The 20509-nt window shown below is 45.4% G+C and overlaps 1 protein-coding gene and 1 long non-coding RNA gene across 6 annotated transcripts in view; one reads left to right on the plus strand and one right to left on the minus strand.

Annotated features, from left to right (window-relative positions):
* Positions 1-1870: 1870 nt before the first annotated feature.
* LOC128335469 (uncharacterized) lies at positions 1871-16945 on the plus strand. The gene is made up of 3 exons (XR_008311621.1): positions 1871-1981; positions 3195-3318; positions 16830-16945. It is a non-coding gene; the product is annotated as an uncharacterized LOC128335469 (long non-coding RNA).
* The window catches only part of IL1RAPL2 (interleukin 1 receptor accessory protein like 2), a 398901-nt gene continuing 392222 nt past the window's right edge, over positions 13831-20509 (minus strand). For all 5 annotated transcript variants that reach the window (XM_053273784.1, XM_053273783.1, XM_053273787.1 and 2 more), the window contains one exon: positions 13831-20076. In XM_053273784.1, coding sequence (XP_053129759.1) covers positions 19376-20076 — 701 coding nt within the window. In that variant the 3' untranslated portion in view covers positions 13831-19375. The remainder of the gene's footprint in view (positions 20077-20509) is intronic.

Below are 20509 nucleotides of genomic sequence, written 5' to 3' on the forward strand. Positions count from 1 at the left end.
AATCAGTCTCTCTATTACAGTCATTTCCACTATTTTTCAAACTGGCAAAAAAACCAAACACCACCACCATCAAAAAGAACCACTCTCTGGCAATGTGAAAGCCATTGTGTGAGAGATCTTCTCCGTGTTGCATTTCCCCAAGCTGGTGTGGCCCTTTAAGAGAAAGAGAGCCTCAGTGCCATCTTGGAAAGTTCACCTGGAAGTATAGTCCTTCCTGGCACAGGCACTTGCCACACAGAGTGCTGGGAAAGACTACACTTCTCAGTGCATGCAGGATGCATGCTTTTGTTCAACAGTCTGTCAAAATGTGGTGCATGGGATTCGACCACTTGTTCCAAGAAGGGAAAGCATTTAAACTTGGGCACGGGAAACCTCAAATGAAGCATTATACAGTATAGCTAACTTTGTCATAGCAATTTCCTGTACCGTAAAGAAAAAAGCCTATTAAGTTGTGTAACCTTTCCCCCACATCATAGTGGTGGGGGGAAGTGTCTGGGTATAATACCCAGAAGTATTGTTCCAAGTAGAACAATCAGGCAGAAGTTACCAAAAAGAAAAAAAAGGGGGGGAAAGCCACATCTGATAATCTCACTTCCTACTGATTTTACAATCTTCTCCCACAAAGAGTTGCCAACCAACCAACGCCCCCCCCCCCACGCACTTTTTTTAAACTGGCCTTGCCATCCTCTCAGCAACCTCACATGCAACAATTAACACAGGTCAAGTTTCTTCTTTCATTTGATTTCACCTGCTAAATTTCTGCTTTCTGTGTAGCTTGCTTTGAACAGCACAGGAGCAGAAGTAGTGAGAAGCCTATTTCTCACTTCTCCCCGGTTTCACCCCTTCTACTTTACATCTTCTGCTTTCTCCTAAAGAGAAGGAAGGAAATCTTTCTGCCAGACAGTATCTTCTGTTGCTTCTTTGCCTTGCTGTCCAGTTTACAGCCTAACTGCTAACTGGGCAAAGAGGCACCTTTTACCGTGGTGATTCTCTTTATTTAGCAGGGGGAGAGTAACTGGCCCTATCCACCCCCAGCACAGCATTCCTCCAGTGACTGTTGCTGGTATTTATCTTGTGTTTCTTTTTAGATTGTGAGCCCTCTGGGGACAGGGAGCCGTCTTATTTGTTTGTTATTTCTCTGTGTAAATTGCTCTGAGCCATTTGTTGGAAGGGCGCTATAGAAATCGAATGAATGAATATTACCAGTGCAATGTGGCCCTTACTGGTAGAATGATGGTACTTAATGGGTCTTAGGATTGCCATCTTCTTTAAAGTGACTATTACTGGAGATTTTCTCTCTCAATATTTTGCACAAGCCATTAACATCTCCAGGACATCTTCTTTCAGTCAAGGCTGGCCTTAGAGTGCCTTGGATGGGACATAGGAAGCTGCCTCGTGCTGAATCGGAGCCTTGGTCCAGCTAGCTCAGTACTGTCTACACGGACTGGAAGTGGCTCTCCAAAGTTTCAGGCAGGAGTCTTCCGCAGCCCTCCCTGGAGATGCTGCCAGGGATTGAACCTGGGACCTTCTGCATGCAAAGCAGATGCTCTTCCACTGAGCTACGGCCCCATAGCCTCAATTCCTTCAGTGCTCCCCTAGTTGTGTGGCTTGGGCATGCTCAGCTCAGACAGTACCCCTGCTGAAATAGGGTTACCTTGGGCTACTACCTGGCCTCCCACCTGCAAGATTGGCCCTGCTATCGATGTCAGTTCCTGGAGAGCTGGCAACCCTAACTGGTCTCTTGATCCACTACCTCCATTTGTAAGCCTCTTGAGAGGCTTTCAGTGATTGGCTGCTTGAAATGATTCCACCACTGGTGACTTAACTGGGGTCTTATAGGCTGGAAATTCTTACCTGATTGAAAAATGCAAGCAGCTGTTGGAGGAAGGTGTGTGTGTGTTACTCTGGTGCTTGAGCTTTGCTGACTCTGAGGCAATGTTCACGTTGGTTTTAATGCAGCAGCCACAGCATTTTGGAAAAGGTATTTAATGTAAATTAAATACTGCAGTAGTGGCAGACAAGTGTTATTTTTTTTTAAAAAAAGTATGAGAAGGGGGAGTCCAAAGCAATAAACTTGGGGGGTGGGGAAGAAGAAAAGAATGGGAAAGAGTAAAGGAAATAGACTGGAGCAGGAAATGAAGGAAGGGAAAGGAAGAGCTGGTCTTGCAGTAGTGAGTGTGAATTGAACCCTTTGCTAAGCAGGGTCAGCCCTGGTTTGCATTTGAATGGGAGGCGACATGTGTGAGCACTGTGAGAGATGCCCCTTAGGGCACAGCAGATTTCTGCACCTTCCCCTGATAAACGTTGCTGTTGTCTGAGGAGAAAGCACAAGCATATAAGTCTGCCTGCTCACTGAAGTTAACAGGAGCTCTGTTCTGGGTTCCCACACTGGGTGAGGGGCGTGGAGACATGGCATAGAGCCTTTTTTGTGGCTGTAACCAGGTTGTACAACTCCCTCCCCAATGAGGCCTTCTGGCCCTCCATCGCAACTCTCTGAAAGATGGTAAAAACCACCCTCCTTCACGGACATTGTGCTTTGGCATAAGCCCTTTGCAATAGGGCTGTTTCCCCACACTAGTATCCCCACACTTGACCGCTGTATTCTCCCCCGCCTTTGCTACTTTGGTATCTAAGTATTTGTGTTATTCCTTGTATTAAGATTAATTAAGATGCACCATTTTGGTCTGCTTTTTTTGAAGCATAGCAAACCTAATAAATATATTGAATCTTGGCATAAGCAAATAGATTTTTTTTTTTTAAAGATGTTTTCTGTGATCCGACATTTGAGGTAGTTGCCAGGAGTGAATTTTAGCATGTTGGCGCTGGATGTGATCTTGGAGACCCCTGCTCAGTTCAGGGAACTGCCGTAGCATCTCTGACAGATGGCCTGTCCAGCTTCTGTTTGAGAACCTGCTGCGAAGGAGAACGCACCGCTGCATGGGGCAGATTGTTCCACTATCAAACGGCTCTTACAGTTACGAAGTTCTTCCTAATGTCTAGCTGAAACCTACTTCTTTGTAATTTCAACCCACTGGGTGGATACACAGCAACTGAACAATGCGACGGTTCATGTGCTTGATCTGCATAATTGCCAAACAATGTGAATAATAGGCAAACTGGACTGCCCAGAGAGTGAGAACTGGAATATGGCAACCGTACTTAGTGTATTTTTATTTTGTTTTTTTATTTTGCAGCTTCTGAGGCTGTAGAAATGCAGCAATAGCAACATCCACCCTGATTCAAGATGGCGGATGCGTAAACGTTTGAGGCGCAAGTGGGCAGAATTGGGCACCGCCTAACCAATTTGGACCAAATTTGGTAAGTTGTAGGGAGGATTACATAGGGATACCTCAATGGCATAGTTTGTGGTGATGTCATACACCCCAATTCAAGGTGGCGGACATGTGAACCTTTGAGGTACAAGTGGGCTAACTTGTGAACCGCCTAACAGAATTAAACCAAATTTGGTACAGTTGTATGGACAGCTCAACAGTGTTATTTGTGATGATGTAAAAAAACCCCACCCTATTCTGTATAGATGTGCCCAGCTCTCAAAGCTGCTGGACAGGTGATGTAAAACCAAAAGAACAGGAATGGGAAGAAACACTCTCTGATCACAAAAATCTCCAACTCGCCCTTAAATACTGAGTGGAACAGTCTTCTTAAGGTCACTTCATAGATAAATTGGAATCGAACCCAGTTTGACAGGGAACTAAAGTTGATTGCTGCTCCTTGATATTGCTGTGGTGCATGTTCGTAGCCCTGTGTTTGCTGCATTAATGCTGTAATCTGGGGGTTCTCGAAGTTAGGTCCCCAATGTTATTGGACTACAACTCCCAACATCCCCAAACTGGCCTTTGTGGGCTTTGGCCATTGTGGCTGGAGATTATGGGAGTTGAAGTCCAACAACATCTGGGGACCCAAGTGTGATAACCCCTGCTGCTCTAATTAACATCTTAGGTGTACAGCGGAGATGCATCAAGTGGCCCTTAGCATATTGGATAACTGAGCATTCAAGCAGGAAATACAGGGCTAAAAGTCGAGACTGAAGCTCTGATATACTGTGTGCCTCTGAAACATTCCTAATTTCAAAATGTGTCTTGGAAGGAGGAAGTTGCACCGTTGCTGGTTTCAGTAATAATTGCCCAGCAGCCTGGGTTTAAATATACATAATTTTTTCCTTCCCCCAGATCCTGGCTGTAAGGATACACAGGATATCCAAAAGGAGATGATGAATGAGTAACTTCCTCCCTAACCAATTCCTGAATGGCCGGACAAGATGGGAAGAGTGCCCCAAAGTGTTAATCACAGTGTCGATGTTGAGTGATTATACAAGGCTCTTCCTCTTCTAGAATGTCGGTCCGGTCTTAAGGCTTGTTTAGTGTTTGCATCTGGTCCCCCTAGATTGTGCTTCATTTGGGTTTGGCAGGAAATCTGCCTTCCCCCTTCCCACTGCAAAGAGTGCATAACCAAGCAGAAGATTTTTAAACACACACACACACACACACACACACACACACTATTGTTTACCCCCTCATAACTGTTAGCTCTGCCCAAAGAAAGGACTGGCAAGAATTTCTGAGTAAACTGGTTTAGGACTAGGCAGGACATGTAGATATTACTTAAGAATTAAGCTGAAGTTATATCTGTCTCCTTAGTTTTGTTGCAACGAGTGAGGACAGTTCACATGATAGGGCCTAGCCAGTTTTGGGAGCTGGGCATGGTCCCATTTTTCTGATTGTGTGCTTATAAAAAGCAAGGCCAGAGGCATGGAGCTTGCTCGTCTGTCAAGCCCCAGCTGGGTGTCCTACCCAGATTCTGATTCCCGCTTCGGATTGAGGTAGGCAGCAAAATGGTCCTACCCAGCTAAGGCTTGGCAGACATGCAAGCTTCCCGCTTCTGATCTTGCTTTTTTACGAGCACAAAACGGGAGCCCTCCCAGCTCCCGAAACTGGGTAGGATTAATCTCCTCCCCAGTTTATGGTCATGTGAATGGCACTATGGTATGTGAAAACAACCCTCACCTGTCCATCTTGCACAGGGAGAGTCCATATTTTCTGGTCTTTGTTCCTGGAAAAAAGTTGCACTCTTGTCCCTAAGGTTGCCTCTAAACTACTCCTGCTAACAAAATGTTGTGTGCCCCCCCCCAAAGGATGCTTTGTGAACATTCCTAATGTGAGTTTCATTTCATGTTTATACCTCCAAGTTGCTAGTGCTGTCGTCCTTCAGGATTTGGCCCCTGCAGCCACCTAGCGGGAAATGACTTGACTAGCAAGTTAGAGGTTGCCGGTTCGAATCCCTGCTGGTATATTCCCCAGACTATGGGAAACACCTGTATCAGGCAGCAGCGATATAGGAAGATGCTGAAAGGCATCATCTCATACTGAGGAGGAGGCGGCAATGGTCAACCCCTCCTGGATTCTACCCAAGACAACCACAGGGCTCTGTGCTCGCTAGGAGTTGACACCGACTCGACGGCACACAATACCTTTACCCAACCCTGTGAAAGTTAAATCTCTGAATTAGAAGTGGTGGGGTGGGGTGTCTGAATGCTGACTGCAGGATGAGACTTACAAAGTGATGCCCCTCCCTCACCAAGTGGAAGAATCGGTATGATCTACAAGCACGCCCTTTGTTTAATCTGAAATGTTGGAAGGTGTGTACCTGTCATCTTCCTCTTTTTCTGTAAACCAGGCTTGTGTTGGCTTCTCTTAAAAAAAAAAAAAAAAAAAAAGTTCTACTGACTAAATGCACATGCCTATTCTCCTCTTCACCGCCACACAGTTTTATATTTTATTTTGCTCTGCCGGCAGCCCTTGTGGTTCCGAACTGTCCCCCCCGGCTTTGAAAAAGGAAATGCGATACGGGAATGGCACTCGGGTTAGCTGTGCAGTGGTCACTGTATTTACTTGGTGGGCGGGTTGAGGTTCACCCTGCGGAGACTGGTGATTGTTTTGTCGTGGCCTGTCTGCTTAGCCAGATGATGGTTCGGTTCGTTTTCGTATGGGTGAGTGGCTGTTTATTCCCTTGACGCTTGTGTGGGAAACCTCAAGAGTTCTGCCGTTTGCTCAGCTCTTGCCTGCCTCCCCACTGCCCATCTCGCTTTGACTTTCAGTCTTTGTACATCCATATCTGGGGTTATGATTAGGAACATAGGAAGCTGCCAAATACTGAGTCAGACCATTGGTCTCTCTAGCTCAGTATTGTCTTCACAGACTGGCAGCGCCGTCTCCAATGTTGCAGGTAGGAATCTCTCTCAGCCCTATCTTGGAGATGTCAGGGAGGGAACTTGAAACCTTCTGCTCTTCTCAAAGCGGCCTATTATACCTGTATATAGGGGCACTGTTAGATATGGAGCTGGGGGCCTGGGTCTATGTTCCCATTCTCCTAGAGAGCCCCATGATTTCCCCCAAGAGAAAAGAGGGATCCTTTTATATTTCTGGAATGGATTGACTTAGTGCATTTACAAATGCACTATGCTCAAGTTGGTTTGTGATCCAAAATCTCTTTATTAGAACTGTGAAGAAAGGAGCCTGTGTTGTGGTTTAAAGTTTTCCCCCTTGTGAATGCACTATATGTCCAAGTTAGTTTTGTGTTTGAATTGAGGAGCAAGGAACACGTGTTGTGTCCCAGTTTGTGAATGGTCAAGAAGCTATGTGAATCCATTGGGGCTTGCATGGTCTTTTCCCTCTCCTTCTTTTTGTCAACTGCATTCTGACCCAGATCTGTGGGTTTGTGGTGAATGATCAAGAAGATGTATGGATCCTTTGTGGGGTTGTGTAGTCCCCCCCCCCCGCAAAAATGCACTCTGGCTCAGACCTGTAGGATTGTGGTGAAGTCTAGGGTACAAAATTACCTAGCTGCACCTCTGGTGCACAGTGTACACTTGTACTAGAGCTGAGCTTAACGTGTGAATAGGGCTTCTGATAGCAGTGGTGGCACTAGAAAAAGAAACTGGGTGGGGGGGGCAGAGTGCATTTCTGGGTGGGTGAGCTGTATCGCTAGACCCCCTTGCCTCTCACTCTGGAACCACCCTTGTTTGACAGTCAAATTGCTATAAAAACAACTATATAAGTCTGTACCATATTGATTGATTGATTGATTGATTGATTGATTTAGCATATTTGTATACTGCCCCAAACTTGCATCTCTGAGCAGTTTACAACAAAACAACACAGATTAAAAACAAAGTTAAAACATTAATATATGTTTTACTCATTTATCATATTTGTATAAAGATGTGTTTTTTAGGTTCAGATTAGGTGTGATTATTATTTTTTTTAAAGGGCTCTTACCATTTTCTCCACTTCTCGAATAAGTCTCCCTCCTCTTGGTTTTGAAGCACAAGATCCTATATATGTAGTGGACGTGGATCTAGTTGCTGTGCCTAATGTAGCTGCTGTTTCTTTGGCAAGGTAAATGAAGTGAGGGCCAAGTGCAATTCAGACACCTTTCCGCTAGGGACCAGACAAAGATCAACAGCTCCTTTTTCCAAAGCCATTAGATGGCAATTACTCCGGGCTCTCGTCCCATTGTTCAGTTTGGCAGGATCGAAGAAACCTCTTCTTTGGATGCAAAAGGCCTGTATCTTTTTTTTCATTGTTTGTTTAATCCGGTTTCGGCTAATGTGTGCCAAATCCCCACTGGACAGACTTAATGAAGTCGACATTGCCAATTGTTACTGAACTCCTGGGAGACCTGCTTGAATTCTTTCTGACCTCTTTCTAGGATGTCTCTGTTGGGTATTTTCTATTCCAGTCCTACAAAATAACTGTAGCTCTTAGATGGAAAGCTAGCAGTGCTACACACTTCTACCAGAGAGCAAACCCGTGAATATGTGCATCAGGCTATGCAATGCAAAATCTGAAATATTAGCAGCACACATCTGGAAACAAAAGCCCAACCATCTTTAACTAACTCATATACCACTTTTCAATAGAATTCTTAGTAGCAGGAAGAGTAGCAGTTGCATACTGGAGTAATAAAAGATTTGTTCTAAGGGTGGACGAGTTTGGTATTCCCTCTCCATCATGGCAGGGGTCCTCAAACCTAGGTTGCCAGATTTTGTTGGACAACAGCCATCTTCCCCAGCCACAATGGCTGATGGGAGATGTAGTCTAACGTCTTGCGACCCAGGTGGCTTTTCATGCCTCGTCACAAAGGTACAGATATACCCATGAGACATTGCTGTCATATGAGGTCATTTCTGATACCATATTCAAAGAGCCAATTTTAATAATGCTGGCTGGAAGATGCAGGAGCTGCCTTAACCACCTCAAACAGGGTAAAGGTGTGCCGTTGAGTCGGTGTCGACTCCTGGCGCCCACAGAGCCCTGTGGTTTTTCTTTGGTAGAATACAGGAGGGGTTGACCATGGCCTCCTCCCGTGCAGTATGAGATGATGCCTTTCAGCATCTTCCTGTATTGCTGCTGCCTGATATAGTACCAGTGGGGATTCGAACTGGCAACCTTCTACTTGTTAGTCAAGCATTTCCCCACTGCGCCACTTAAGGGACTTTGGCTTAAGGATTTAAGACATTTTTCCGGGTATAGGAGAAATTGGATTGCAGTCCTAAGCACACTTTTTATAACTGAATGGGACTTGACTTCTGAGTAAATGTAGCTAGGATCTTGCCCAAAGGGACAGGCATTACATGCAAGGTTATTAATTATGGGGGAATACAGCACTATATGGTTAAGAGCTGTACACAACTTCCATTTTCATTAAGCTTTCACCCAGCTGTGGTAAAGTAGTCACTTGGCTGCTCTAAAGGGACCTAGTGTGGAAATGACCAGGGAGGTACTTGACCTGACAATGTGTCAGCACAGGAATTAGCAGCTGACATACCTGCTTTGGGAAGGACTGTACTCAAAGTCTCTCTTGTGATTCACACCATGATGGGCGGTGAACCACAATCGGCTCACGGCCAAGTGGTTGAGAAATGTCACAATACTATGTGTGGAGGCTGGAACATAGGAAGCTGCCATATACTGACCATAGGTCCATCTAGCTCCGTTTTGTCTACCCAGACCGGCAGTGGCTTCTCCAAGGTTGCAGGCAAGAATCCCTCTCAGCCCTGTGTTGGAGATGTTGCCAGGGAGGGAACTTGGAGCCTTCTGCTCTTCCCAGAGCGGCTCCATCCCCTGAGGGGAATCTCTTCCAGTGCTCACACTTGTAGTCTCCCATTCATGTGCATCCCCATTGTGCATGGGGATGATGGGAGTTATAGTCCCATCAGAGTTGCTTCTCACATGAGAATGCCTTTCCCCTTTTCTATATTGGGTCCTCCCAACCTGAAGTCCCAGGTGGTGTTGAACCACATCTCTTAGCCTTTGGCCACGGTGTCTGGCAGCGATGGTGGTTGCCGTCCAACCGCATCTGGGAACCTAAGCCTGGGAGCCCCTGATTGACATCCTGGTATACCCGGAGAAAGTTCTTTTGCAAACAAATGGGGTGTTCTAATGTACTGTCATCCCTCACCAACCGCGAGGGTTCTGTTCTGGCAAAACCTCACCATTGTCAGATTTGCCATTGGCGAGCAATTGAAATCAATGGGAATCGGGGTTAGGGGAACTGCGGTTGCAAAAAGACAGAAAAAAAAATTGTCCCAAATCACCCCTTAATCCCGTAAATCCCTTAAAATCACCTAGAATGAGCAAGAGGAGTGAGCAAATGGAACCTCTGGAAAACTTTGAACCCACCAAAATTGCTCGAAGGAACTTTTGAACCCCCCCAAACCCACTCAAAATCACTTTAAATTGCAATTTTTTGGCAGGGTCAGCAAGAGGAACGAATGGATGGAACCTCTGAACCCCACAACATTGCAGAACCCTCCCGCCCAATCACTAAAATATCTTGCCAAACTGCAGATACACAGGTCATGGTTGGCGAGACCAGTCACAATTCCCCAGTCGTGGATGCTCAAAACCGCGATTGGGAGACCCGCCGTTGGCAAGGGATGGCAGTACATGCCTGTTTATGAGCATGCACACCAATGTCTCCTCTAACAGGGATTCCCAGATGTTGTTGACTACAACTCCCAGCATCCTCAGCTGCAATAGCCTTTGCTTGGGGATTATGGGAGTTGCAGGCAACAACATCTGGGAATCCATGTTAGAGGAGACACTGATGCACACCCCTGAGTGGAGTTGCAAAAGAACCCCTCGCTTTGATGGATGGCTCCAGGTAGGAAAGCCTCCAGCTAATTTTACAGTGCTTAATATATGCCTAGAACCTGCCTCCCAGCATCATAAAGTCTTCTCCCTTTTAATGACCACTTGGCCAATTCCGGGCATCTTATTCCTTCAGAACAGACATCTCCCTGGCCTGGAGTGCCTCTAATTTGCCAGCAGCCCATTTGGAAGAAGACTCTGCCAAGCTCAACAGCATCTGTAGACCTGATCGATAGGCTCTTTCTTAGCTCTGGGGTGTACGAGGGAAGCAGGATGTTGTTCTCTTTGGAACGCATCTCTGACTGCCCAGTGGGGAAATGATTCGTGGGCCCAAAGGTTATGTATGCAGTCGGCGTGTTTTGCTGCTGAAATTGCCGATGCCTGCAGATCTTGGTCATGTTCCCACACCCGGTTGCGCCATCTGACTCGGGTCTGTGCCAATGTGGAGTGTCAGGAGACCCTGTTGCAACAACTCTGCATGGCTAGGTTTCCATTTCCACCTTCCTGGCCCAATAATAGCTCATGGCTGCAGATATTTTGCAGCCATCTGGGCATGTGGAATAACAAGGGGCTACCAAAAGCCTCCAGGCAGCAATGGAAACCTGTGTCTTGGGCTTCAAAATGTGGCAGCAGCATCCATGTTCTGTGTTTCAGGGGGAGGCAAGAGCAGCTGGGAAAATCTCCTGCAATGCTGGCATATCAGATGCCCATAAAATAGGAGGATAGGTACATAGCCTAGCAGAGGCATAGTTAGGGGAGAGGGGGCCCATGTCCGCCCCTCTCCCCGGCAGCCCCTTGGAGTAAGTTAGATAATGAGAAAAAGGGGGGGTGGGGGCCCCTCAGGAGCTGGGGGCCTGGGTTCTTTGAACCCATCCGCTCAATTATAGCTGCACCCCTGTTGCCTAGAGAGAGAGAGGCTCCTGGCAAACATGCAGCTCAGTATTGGTGGTTCCAATGAGCTGGGGACGGGGGGTGGGTGGCACCCAAGGAGGTGCAGTTGCCTCTGCTTAGGAACATAGGAAGCTTCCATAAACTGAGTCAGACCCTTGGTCCATCTAGCTCAGTATTGTCTTCACAGACTGGCAGTGGCTTCTCCAAGGTTGCAGGCAGGACTCTCTCACAGCCCTGTCTTGGAGAAGCCAGGGAGGGAACTTGGAACCTTCTGCTCTTCCCAGAGTGGCTCCATCCCCTGAGGGGAATATCTTGCAGTGCCCACACATCGTCTCCCATTCAAATGCAGCCAGGGCGGGGCGGACCCTGCTTAACGAAGGGGACAAGTCATGCTTGCTTACACCAGACCAGCTGGAGCTCCATTTGTGCCTCTTTCCCATCCTGCCCTGCCTGAGAGCCATGCTGCCTGCAGGCTGGCCATTCACCAGGTAAAGCTACCTGGTTAAACTGCACAGCTCTACCTAATGAATGGCTGGCCTGCAGGCAGCTCGGCTCTCGGGCAGGGCAGGATGGGAAAGAGAGGGGGAACCCAAGCCGCTGAGCAGAGCAGGAAGCAGAAGCAGCTGCACCTCCTTGAATATCCCCTGGCTCCTTAGGACGGGCCACTACGGGCATAGTCACCTTGTTTACCTACTGGCGAGTCAGAGGTTGCTGGTTCGAATCCCTGCTGGTATGGGGATCCCAGACTATGGGAAACACCTATATCATTTCACACTGCATGGGAGATGCCAATGGTCAACCCCTCCTGTATTCCACCAATGACAACCACGGGGCTCTGTGGTCGCCACAGGTCGCCACCAACTCGACGGCACACTTTACCTTTACTACTACACGACACATGGGCTATTGTCCTCACTTTGAGGGTTTGCCTCACTTCCTTTTTTTAAAGCAGCCGCAGCTCCCACTCACAGCCGCTGAAGGTGTCCTCATTTCATTCTGTGCCAGGAAAAGCTTCACCTACTGAATTGCTGGCCGTCCGTCTACTGCCCAGAGCACAGGAGCCAGGCTTGTTGTCAACCCGTGGCCGCCTACTCAGCGCCACAGTCTGGTTGTGCGCTGCTGACCCCGCCGCCTTTGTGAATTACTTATTTATATTCCAACTCGATTATATTGCCATGCCATGAAAATGCTGACAGCTTGTCATCTGCTTCTATTGGCAGGCGTTGCACTTTACAATTTAAATGATAAATGGCTGGGAGGGAGGAAGGGAGGGAGGTTGGAGTATCATCTCTTGCATCCTGTACTTTCAGTTTTCCCATACTAGTGTGCCTATGAGGCCCGGCATGAATTGTCTTCATAAGGGGTCAGATCAGTCTGTATTGCAATCACCGTGTAGTTTAATTGTGCCATTCTTCTAATTGTCTGTGTGTGAAGGGAGAGGGGGACCCAGCATTTTCATTTTAGTCTAATGGGTCCTTCAGCCCTACGCTCCAGTGAGGAAGGTTAACTATGCTCCAGCAGCAAAGAAAATTAAATCAACATTCTTCATTTGTTGGTAGGAAACACAATGAATTACTGCCCCTTCTTCTATATTGTGGTTTCCACTGTAACGTATAATGCAATTTCCTCTGTCACTTATAAAATATTCAAGAACCCAATATTTTCAGTATTAATTTCTGTGATCGGCAGAGAACCACTGTGAACTGCTTTGGCAATATTTATATTTGAATATCTGTAGAAGCTAACATTTCCAAGGAATAGGTGGAGACAATTGTTCATTAAATGAGTATTTTCATTCATGTATATCTGAAGTGCAGTATGGTAGCACTCTCCCAGCGTGTGGGAAGTACAGCAGATTTTTCCCTTGCAGGCTGCCTCTTTACATGGTTAACCCTATGCACAGCCACTGAGAGTTTAAGAATCTACATACCAAGAATAATGCATTATTCATCCAATGCCCAGAGACATCTGGAAATTAAAGCATATTTTGTGGGTAATTAACAAGAACAAATATAGAAGAAAGGAAAAAGCTTAAAGGCAATTCAAAGGGGGGGGGGATGGAACCAGCAAGAAATCTACATAGGATCACAAGAAGCTGCCTTATACTGAGTCAGACCATTGGTTGGTCTAGAGATGAGGAAAATTAAAGGGACCACTCATCCCTGGGCCCCTGCAGGAGGGCCTCCATTGGCTGGATCACTGCTTGCTCTGTTATCCAGTGGATGATGGTGGTTGGGGTTCATTCCTGCCTTGCTAGTCCCCTGTCCTGGCTGGCTGTTGACCCTTGCTGCTAAGAACCTCAGGATGTCAGCAAACCAGGACACTGAAGGGGAAGGGGATGTCCATGGAGAAGGCGTTCCAATGGCAGGAACTCTCTGAGGAACAATTTGGCTTCCACATAAGAGTTCAGAAGTGTCTTTGCATGGGCAAATTTAGATTACTGTATCTACCCAAATCCAAGACTAGGTTTCCCCCCAAGTTTTTTTGATATTTGAAACCGGGACGTTATCTTAAATTCAGAGTCCTGCTCCTTTTCAGTAAATGCAGGTATAACCTCTGCTTTCTAAGGGGGTTGTCTTGAAATCAGAGTTGTCTTTTGATTGAGGTAAATATGGTACAATTTAGCTTAAATGACGATTGCATAGTGTCGATAACCCCATTATACTTGGGAGGACTTTGATGACCGTAAGCTGTGAAGCCTTGTTGGAAACTACTCCCACCCAGCCCTTTCGTTTCCCCCATCTTCAAAAGGAGAAAGGTCAACAGCATGGTTCCAAGTTTTGTATATATTGCAGAAGAACATGATACACATCTTTGAAATCTCCAGTTAAAACAGGTTGTGACTTGTCAGCTAGAACTCAACTATAGATACAGAGATACAAAAAAAGTCATGAATAATCCTTGGAGAAATGGTAGAAAAACTGTTCTTTTCAAGAGATTCCATCAGTGGCAAACATATGTTGTAGTTGAAGATCTACAAGACAGATTGAAGCCACCTGAAATGTATGCCCACATTTTGATAGCTGGCAAACAAAAGAAGTTGAATGTTCCTTGTCAGTTTCCACTTCTGAGACAGCACTGTCCCCAATGTTCAATATGAATGAACCAGATCTCAGAACCACTTGAAAGTTTAAAAAATAAAATAAAAATGGAAAGTACAGTTTTTTGCTTAACCATATGCAGTTCTCTTCATGCACTTTTTTTTTCATTTTTAAAAATAAGTTACACTTTTTTCCCATTTAAAGAACATAACCAGTGTAAACACAATTCTTGGAACAGCTTAAAAAAGCAGTGCAAATTTTGTAAATGTCATTTCTTCTCTGAAATACATGTCTAATAGATATCTTTTTATATAGAGAGAGGTAAAATCATATCTCTCTCTCTCTCTCTCTCTCTCTCTCTCTCTCTCTCTCTCTCTCTCAATAGAAAAATATTTTAAATAACCTATATGTCTGGAGAATTTAATTTGGCCAAGAATTAATGCCGAGAGTCTTACATTGTGTAATGAGGGTTGTTTTTTTTTAAGTATTTCTAGACATCCATAGTTCATATTGGTGTAAAATGAATGTATCATCATGTGTATAGGAAAAAGCCCTCAACTATCATAACAACAGGAGCTGTGAAAAAGGCTGCAAGGATGACATCAGACCTGGGGTTCACAAACTTTGGTCCCCAGAAGTTGGACTACAACTCCCATCATCCTAAGAAACAATGGCTGAAGGCCATTGTTGGGAGTTGTAGTCACCCAACATCTGGGGACCAAGGTTTGTGAACCCAGATTGATAAACTAGCAACAGAGGAGCACAGAACCTATGTGGATTATTGTACATCTGGGTTCTTTGTTATGATCTTGGGGCAATGTATTGATTTATTTACTCTTTACGCTGGCATTCGTTTATGTTTTGATAGAAAATCACGGGCAAACCTAAGTAATTCCGAGGACTGCAAGGTAGTGGCACTAATTAATAAGGCTTGCAAATGCTAGCACAGAAACATCCTTGTCCACCACAGGTCAAAGTGCATGAAATGTGGAGTTCCAAGGAACTCTGATGCCATCCTTCTTTTCAGACTTATGCTCTTGGCTGCCACTGCAACCCCCCTCCAAGCCTACATGTAATGTGTGAAGAGCCAATTTCCTGTACTGTGTCTGCCTTGTTGGGTGTGCGGAAGCTTCTCCATTGTTAGGCCTACTTCATCTTGAGTTTTAAGGAAGGGAGGTTTAAAAACAAACAAACCGCACTTCCAGAATTATCTCGTAATCCAAGTATTAGGCTATGTGTGTGCCACATTTCTGCTTTCTGCATGTTATGGAAGTAGCGCAATGATTTGATAACGTCGTCAGTGAGTCAAGCAAGGCTCAAATGTCTTCATATAGAAAGATATAAACACATCACACATCAGTTAGAACTTCGTGGATTGCTGCTAATCTCAATTAGACTTTCAGGCAAGCATAGCCAAATTTCTGCTTGGCTGTAGTGACCAGTGTTCCTTGAAACAGGGAATTCCCAGATGTTGTTGACTACAGTTCCCATCATCTCCAGCTGCAGTTGCCTTTGGCTGGAGATGATGGGAGTTGTAGTCGACAATATCTGGGAATCCCTGTTACAGGAAACATTGGTGGTAACGAGCATCCAGGAGGTCCCAGTTGCCCTGTAGTGAGTTTATAAGTCAATTAAATTCACAGGCATGCAGATTCACAGTACCAGTGTTGCATTCTCTGGTCAAAAAGCTACTGTGCTATTGTGGTTTCTATTGTCATTCAAAATGTGCAAAAAAATCTCCAGAAGGTGACCTTTCCCTGTCATTTTCCTAATGCATTTTTGTGCCATCATATTTTCAGACTTTCCCCTCACTGCTTGTTGTTAGTGATCACTGTTTAGATTTGATATCTGAGTTTTGAAAAAGTGTGGTATAAACATCTTAATTAAAAAGCAAAGCCACTGTTCAAGAGAGGGATGGTGCAGGTTGTTTTACCAGAAGTTCTTGTTTTGTGTTCTGCTTTTTTTTTAAAAAATGTTTTTATTACCTGATGTGACTTTAAATGCTTGTGTTGCTCTCAGATTTAGTTTTATTCAGTATTGCATCTTAATGAAGGGTGGTTTTTCATGATTCTCATGGAACATCACTGGGCAACTTCTTCAAAGTTGAAAAGTGGGATATGAACTTCTGAAATAACTAACTAAAACAATATGGCTGGAAAATGCACATGTTATTGCAGTGGGATGGGAGCAGCTGTTCTGTTGCTCAAAGTGAGTGGCATTTAACGGGACTGGCCTGTGTGGTGTAGTGGTTACAGTGCTGGACGAGGACCGGGGAGACCCGAGTTCAAATCCCTATTCAGCCATGAAACTCACTGGGTGACTCTGGACCAGTCACGTCTCTCTCAGCCTAACCTACCTCACAGGGTTGTTGTGAGGGTAAACATAACCATGTACACTGCTCTTGGCATACACATATCATTGCTATGCAAATAAGAGCATATGCAGCGCTGTTTACCAGGCCTGCTCAACTTGGACCCTCCTGCAGATGTTGGCCTACAACTCCCATAATCTCTGGCTATTGGGCACTGTGGCTGGGGATTATTTTATTTAGTTATTTGTTCAATTTATATCCCACCCTTCCAAAATGGCACAGGGAGCTGTAGTCCAAAAACTGCTGGGGCCCCTCAAAGTTGAGCAGGCCTGGTTTATGCCATCTCAAAAAGGGGTACAGGTTAAGCACTATGTGGCAAGCGATCTCTGGTAACAGCCAGTTCTTGTGTTACAGGAGCGGGGTGGTTGCTGCTCCATCCCAAGGCACTCTGGTCAATATTGGACTGCAGCGCTGGCTCCAGGATTAGGAGGTCCCTTGGCAAAGACACCCACTGTTAGCCTTGACCAGCCAGGGTCTGCAAGCTGGCTCGAAGCCAGTGTTGATGGAACAGCCTACCCCAGTGAGGTCCGCCTGGCTTCGTCACTTCGTTCTTGTAGACACCAGGTAAAGACCTTTTTGTTCACCCAGGCGGGTTAAATCCTGGTTTTCAGACTTGTTCTGATTATTAACTAATTTTAAAATGAGTTTTGAAGCTGCTTGGTATTGTATATTGTATTTTATTTTGTTCTTTTTCTTTCTTTTATGATTTAATGTGTTATGTGTTGTATATGTTAACCCTCTGTTGTGAGCTGCCCAGAGAACAATTTGTTATGGGGCAGCTAACAGAGTTTTTTATTATTATTGTTGCGAACGAGATTATTTCAGTGATTGTCTACTCTGATCGGCAGTGGCTCTCTAGGATTTCAGACCAGGGCGCTTTCCAGATTAGACCCGGCAACAGGGTCATGTCGGAGCTTGGGAGTGTGCTTCCACGCTTCCTGCATTGTGACACCGCAGTCCCGACATGTACTGCAGGGTGCCGTTCACATGTCCAATGCCTTGTGGCAAATTTAATTGCTGCAATATAGAGCTAGGATGTTGTATATCCAGCGTGAAAAAGTTGCTGTTTGGGGGGGTTGTTAGTTGCTGCGAGACGGCTCCCCCTGCTGTTTACATTTCGAATGCAACTTGCCTGAACGGAGTCATTTTGCTGCTGTTGAGCAGCTAGTCTGGAAAGGGCCCAGGTGCTTTTCCCCCAGCCCTGACTGGAGGTTTCGAGGATTGAACCTGAAACCTCCTGTGTGCAAAGCATGCCCTCTACCATGGCGTGACAACCCCTCCCCAGGGTTCTCCCATACCACTGCTGGCATTCTTAAATGTTCCATACTAAGTAAGAACGGTGGGACATAGGAAGCTGCCTTATACTGAGTCAGACCATTGGTCTATCTAGCTCAGTATTGCCTACACTGACTGGCAGCGTCTCTCCCAGCCCTACCTGGAGATGCTGCCAGGGATTGAAGCTGGGACCTTCTGCATGCCAAGCAGATGCTCTGCCATTGAGCTATGGGGGCGCTGCCTTGAGAGCCCAGCGAATGCTCAGCCGTGCAACCCTCTGGAGCTGGCCTTACAAGAAAGGGAGAAGTTACATAGCAGAGGCCACCACATCAGTGTGGTGATGTGGCCCAGAAGAAGGGATGACCATGGCGGGGGGAGGGGGCAGCTAGCTTGACATGCCTTTGCATGTGATCTTCCTCCTCCTCCTCCTCCTCCTCCTCCTCACACTTTGAAAGTGGCATGCTACTTAGCCCAGATGGATCAGCAATGCCATTGCTCCTGCAACATAAGAGCAGCTTCCTCTGAAATCTACCCTTTAATGGATTGTGCCCACTGTGTGTAAACTCTCTCTGCTGTGATTATCGCTGCAACTGAAGTTGTACCACCGGTAATCCGAACAATTCAGCACTTCTGTTGTGAGTATTGCTGTATTTCTCTTTTTCTATTGCTGATGCGTAGTGTCAAATATCAATTTGAAAGCTGCAACAACTTTAAAATCTGGGGGTGGGGGAAAATAACCCTGTGTGAAATTCACATTACTATTAATTAATACAAATCTTACAAGGTCAAGAAGGTTAAGAAATGCTCAGACCAGCAGTCTGTTAACAAGACAATCCATTTGGTACATAAAATGTAAGAGGAAGAAAGTCCTTAAAAACCTGCAAAGGCAGTTTAAAGAAGCTTTAAAAATCTACAGAAGCTAAACTATCATCAACCTTCTCAGAATTTAAGAAAAACAAGAATAGTAGTAATCAAGTAGGACTAAGAAAAATATTTTTGATAACAAAATGATGAGTGATGTTAAGTGAGTGAGATGTTTTCCAACCATGGGGATTGCTGAGTGATAGCTAGAAGCTGTCATCAACAGAGGTTCCGTCTGGCCCATCTTCAAAAATGAACTGGTGACCATCTTAGAGGAAAGATCTCTTAAAATATTATCTTTCTGACAGGTCCTCCAGGTGTGCTTTGAAATGACAATACTTCCTTTTGTAGCTTATGTTGTGTTCAATTTGAGAATTGTGTTGTCGCTTTCTATCTAATGTTCTTAAAAAATCCATTTCAATTTCAGACATACTGATATATAAATAAGAAGTCTTACTCTATTGTATATAGTGCCAATGTCAATCCATCACCAGACTGTAAAACCCTACTTTAAAATACTCCCCAATGCCCTCTTAAATATAAAGAAGCAATAAAACTGTACACGAAAAGATATGAACGTATTAGTGAACTACAAAAGTAGGTCTCCCTTGCTGCTAATATTGACATGTAAACAAAGAAGTTCAAGTATAAAAGTGAGTTACTTGTGACTTGGCAAAATATTTTGGCACCTGATGTTATGGGTTCAAGGTCCTTTAAAGAATTTATCTCATTGATGCGCTAATATTTTAACGCTTAGATCTTTGCTACCATATATCGCTGGTGAAGCTAAGCTCCCTCGTTGATAACGGTAGCAAGGGATTGTTCCTATGAAATTCTTGAGCCTCTTTCATGTTGCTATTAAGAGGTAGCTGTCCATTGAGTAGTGTCAGGGGTATATTACAATAAGTGTGGTGATTACTGCTTAGGGCAGCTAGCGGCAAGGTTGCAGACTGCATGTCGTATTCGTATCCTCTGCAGTAGTGTCTCGTTTGCACAGCATCTGGTTGCTGATAATTGCTCAAGTCTGCCTCAGATGCAACCAGCGTGGCAGAGGCGTCCGTCACAGCAATGGAAGGTACCGTCTGGAGATCCCCAAAAAGACCTTGTTCAGCAGAATCCAGGACTTGGCGCCGGGACAAAACCTCTTTCTTCTTGGCAGGCATTTCATAGAGCAAGCGCTTCCAAAACTTAGAATTCAGTTTGCTGCTTTTTGGTCCGTTCCACTTGATGACTGAGAAAAGTTTAATGGTGTGCTTTAAAGATTCCACTTCCGGGTAATTCACTTTGCCTTTTAATTCAGGGCATTCTATGAAAATCACTTTGATTTCTCCACTGACGAGCATGTTATGGAGTCTGTTTTCCATCTCAAAGATACTCCAGCCCCTCCTGAGAATGTAATCTGGAGTTAGTACAATAATGAGTCTTCGGCTTTGCTCTACGCATCTCGCGAGATCTTCAAGGTATGCTGTAAATTTTAAAAAGAGAGACAGTAAAATAGAGAAACATAATGCACACAACAGAAATTAGTCTTGGTATTAAAGTTGGGGGGAAATTCTTCTTCCTCCTCAGCCAGCACCTCAAAGAGCCTTTGCCAGTGATGAGGGAACCCTTCTCCCTACCATGAAGCCAGGAGATGATTCTGCCTCCCTTGTAGGGATGTGCAAGAACAGCTTGTGCAAGCACGGGCAGGGTGGGGAGTGGTGCTCAGTGTCAGCACACACATGGCCACTGCACATGCACGGCGGCCATGTGTGTGCCAATGCTGTGTGCACAGGCTGCAGGAAACGGCGCTGCAGCTGTGCACTGCCTTCGCTAGAGCAAGCGCCATAGCCGGACGAGGGGCAGTGGGGCAGTAGAGCAGGTCAGGATCTGCTTCTTAAGGGAACTGCTCCCCACCC

Source organism: Hemicordylus capensis, chromosome 11 (genome assembly GCF_027244095.1).
Source record: "Hemicordylus capensis ecotype Gifberg chromosome 11, rHemCap1.1.pri, whole genome shotgun sequence".
NCBI lineage: Eukaryota > Metazoa > Chordata > Lepidosauria > Squamata > Cordylidae > Hemicordylus > Hemicordylus capensis.